Source organism: Calidris pugnax, unplaced genomic scaffold (genome assembly GCF_001431845.1).
Source record: "Calidris pugnax isolate Ruff unplaced genomic scaffold, ASM143184v1 scaffold2532, whole genome shotgun sequence".
NCBI lineage: Eukaryota > Metazoa > Chordata > Aves > Charadriiformes > Scolopacidae > Calidris > Calidris pugnax.
The window spans coordinates 194-4013 of record NW_015092655.1 but is presented as its reverse complement, the minus strand read 5'-3'; the positions used below and the strand labels follow the sequence as shown (position 1 = coordinate 4013).

The 3820-nt window shown below is 54.7% G+C and overlaps 1 protein-coding gene across 1 annotated transcript; it reads right to left on the bottom strand.

Moving 5' to 3' along the window:
* Positions 1 to 87: 87 nt before the first annotated feature.
* Positions 88 to 3444, bottom strand: LOC106900540 (heterogeneous nuclear ribonucleoprotein U-like protein 1; the record flags this gene model as incomplete). The annotated part of the gene is made up of 2 exons (XM_014962631.1): positions 88 to 278; positions 3276 to 3444. Coding segments are annotated over 2 exons (360 nt in total), but the record flags the coding sequence as incomplete, so codon positions are not given.
* Between the last annotated feature and the right edge of the window lie 376 nt (positions 3445 to 3820).

Genomic DNA, 3820 nt, shown 5'->3' with positions numbered 1-3820 from the left:
TCCTCCTCCTCCTCCTCCTCCTCCTCGTTGAAACCCTCCCCCCCGGCTGCGGAAAGGGAGGGGGGGTCTCCCGCCGGCTGCCCCCGCCCCCCCCGGGGAGCGTTTTTCGGGGGGGGGCCCGGCGCTGCGCCCCTCCTGGTTGTAGCGTCGCACCAGGAGCTCGGCCTCCTCCCGCTGCTGGTTGTAGCGTCGCACCAGGAGCTCGGCCTCCTCCCGCTGCAGCTCCACGAACACCACGGCGTCCAGGAACTCCCCCGCCTCCGGCAGCGTGAAGTTGGCTGCATTTGGGGAGAAAACGCCCGGAAATGGGAAAAGGCACCTCCCCCGGTCACCTCGTGCCCCCCCAGAAAGTCCCATCCCGCCAAAAAAGGGGGGCTTTCCCGCCAAAAAGTCATGTTTTCCTGCCAAAAAGAGGTGCTTTCCCGCCAAAAGTGGCGCTTTCCCGCCAAAAGGGGGCGCTTTCCCGCCAAAAAGGAGGGATTTCCCGCCAAAAACGGGTGCTTTCCCGCCAAAAAAGTCGCGCTTTCCCGCCAAAAAGTCATGTTTGCCCGTCAAAAAGGGGCATTTTCCCGCCAAAAAAATCATGCTTTCCCACCAAAAGGTTGCGCTTTCCCGCTAAACAAGGGCATTTTCCCGCCAAAAGGGGGCGCTTTCCCACCACAAAGGGACACTTTCCTGCCAAAAAGGGGGGCTTTCCCACCAAAAAGTCATGTTTTCCTGTCGAAAAGGGGCATTTTCCTACCAAAAAGTCATGCTTTCCCACCAAAAGGGGGTGCTTTCCCGCCCAAAAATCATGCTTTCCCGCCAAACAAAGGCATTTCCCTGCCAAAAAGTCACGCTTTCCCGCCAAAAAAGTCATGCTTTCCCACCAAAAAGGGGTATTTTCCTGGCAAAAAGTCATGCTTTCCCGTGAAAAAGGGGCACTTTCCCGCCAAGTCATGCTTTCCCGCCAAAATGGGGCGCTTTTCCACCAAAAAGTCATACCTTCCCTCCAAAAAGTGGCATGGTTCCCGCCAAAACCTGGCACATTTCCCTCCAAAACCTGCCATTTTCCCACCAAAAGCCAGCATGTTTCCCACCAAAACTGCACTCCAAAAAGTGGCACATTTCTCTCCAAAACCTAGAGTTTTCCTGCCAAAATCTGGCAGGTTTCCCACCACAGCTGGGCACATTTCCCGCCAAAATCCCCAGCCCTCCAAAAAGCGGCACGTTTCCCGCCCAATCCCGCCAAAACCCAGCTGTTTTCCCGCCAAAACCCGCCCAGTTTTCCCGCCAAAACCGCCACCCCTCCAAAAACCCATCCTTTTCCCCTCCCAGAACGTCTCTTTTTGTTCCGAAGGGGTGGGAGGGGGTGCCCCACCCCCGCCGTGTCCCCCCCGAGGGGCTCTGGGGGGGTGTTTTGGGGGGTTTTGGGGCGTCCCCCCCCACCTTTCATCTCCAGCACGGCGTGGTCAGAGGGGAGGGGGAAAAAGTCATGCTTTCCTGCCAAAAAGGGGGCGCTTTCCTGCCAAGTCACGCTTTCCCGCCAAAAAGTCATGCTTTCCTACCAAAAAGGGGCATTTTACCACCAAAAAGGGGCGCTTTCCCACCAAAAAGTCATGCTTTCCCGCCAAAACCCAGAACATTTCCTTCCAAAACCCGCCATTTTCCCGCCAAAACCTGCCGTTTTCCCGCCAAAACCCGCCCGGTTTTCCCGCCAAAACTGCCACCCCTCCAAAAAAAGCAGCATTTTCCTGCCAAAACCCAGCTGTTTTCCCGCCAAAAAAATCAAGCTTTCCCACCAAAACCTCATCCTTTCCCGCCAAAAAGTGGCATCTTTCCCACCAAAACCCAGCACATTTCCCTCCAAAACCTGCCATTTTCCTGCCAAAACCAGGCACGTTTCCCGCCAAAACTGCCAGCCCTCCAAAAAGTGGCACATTTCCCGCCAAAACCTGCCGTTTCCCCCTGAAAACCTGGGACGTTTTCCCCCAAAACCTGCCATTTCCCCCCCAAAACCTGGCACGTTTTCTACCAAAACTGCTAGCTCTCCAAAAAGTGGCATTTTCCCCCTAAAACCCAGCACATTTCCTGCCAAAACGCAGCCGGTTTCCCGCCAAAACCCCCAGCCCTCCAAAAAGCCGCACATTTCCCGCCAAAACCCGCCCGGTTTTCCCGCCAAAAGGGCTTCCCCTCCAAAAACCCATCCTTTTCCCCTCCCAGAACGTCTCTTTTTGTTCCGAAGGGGTGGGAGGGGGTGCCCCCCCCCCGCCGTGTCCCCCCCTGGGGGCTCTGGGGGGGTGTTTTGGGGTGTTTTGGGGCGTCCCCCCCCACCTTTCATCTCCAGCATGGCGTGGTCAGAGGGGAGGGGGAAAAAGTCATGCTTTCCTGCCAAAAAGGGGCATTTTACCACCAAAAAGGGGCGCTTTCCCGCCAAAAAGTCATGCTTTCCCGCCAAAGAGGGGCGCTTTCCCGCCAAAACCCAGAACATTTCCCTCCATAACCCGCCATTTTCCCGCCAAAACCTGCCACTTTTCCGCCAAAACCTGGAACATTTCCTGCCAAAACCCAGTATCCCTCCAAAAAGTGGCATTTTCCTTCCAAAACCCGGAACATTTCCCTCCAAAACTCGCTGTTTTCCCGCCAAAACCTGCCCGGTTTTCCCGCCAAAAGGGCTTCCCCTCCAAAAAGCCATCCTTTTCCCCTCCCAGAACGTCTCTTTTTGTTCGTGTCCCCCCCGTGGGGCTCTGGGGGGGTGTTTTGGGGTGTTTCGGGGTGTTTTGGGGCGTCCCCCCCCACCTTTCATCTCCAGCATGGCGTGGTCAGAGGGGAGGGGGAAAAAGTCATGCTTTCCTGCCAAAAAGGGGCATTTTACCACCAAAAAGGGGCGCTTTCCCGCCAAAAAGTCATGCTTTCCCGCCAAAGAGGGGCGCTTTCCCGCCAAAACCCAGAACATTTCCCTCCATAACCCGCCATTTTCCCGCCAAAACCTGCCACTTTTCCGCCAAAACCTGGAACATTTCCTGCCAAAACCCAGTATCCCTCCAAAAAGTGGCATTTTCCTTCCAAAACCCGGAACATTTCCCTCCAAAACTCGCTGTTTTCCCGCCAAAACCTACCCGGTTTTCCCGCCAAAAGGGCTTCCCCTCCAAAAACCCATCCTTTTCCCCTCCCAGAACGTCTCTTTTTGTTCCGAAGGGGTGGGAGGGGGTGCACCACCCCGCCGTGTCCCCCCCGTGGGGCTCTGGGGGGGTGTTTTGGGGTGTTTCGGGGTGTTTTGGGGCGTCCCCCCCCACCTTTCATCTCCAGCACGGCGTGGTCGGGGACGTCCTTGCCCTCCTCGTCGGTGCGTTTGAGGGTGCGCGCCCGCAGGTCCTGGTCGGTGGGACACACCACGATGGCCTTGCGCTGGAAACCCTCGAAGGGACGCAGCTTCCGGCGCTGCGCCGACCCGTACACGTTGGTCTGGATGGGGGGGGAACGGGCAGAAAACGGGGAAAAAACGCCAAAAAAATATTTAATTCCATTAAAAAACAGTTAGAAACCATCAAAAACCGGCTAGAAACCATCAAAAACCGGCTAGAAACCATGAGAAACCAGCTAGAAACCAGCTAGAAACAATTAAAACAGTTAAAAACCATGAAAAACCACTTAGAAACCATGAAAAACCAGTTAGAAACCATGAAAAACCACTCAGAAACCGTTAAAAAACAGTTAGAAACCATTAAAACAGTTAGAAACCACTTAAAAAACATTAAAAACCAGTAAGAACAGCTAGAAACCTTTAAAAACCAGTAAAAACCAGTTCCAAACTGTTAGAAACCGCTTAAAAACCATTAGA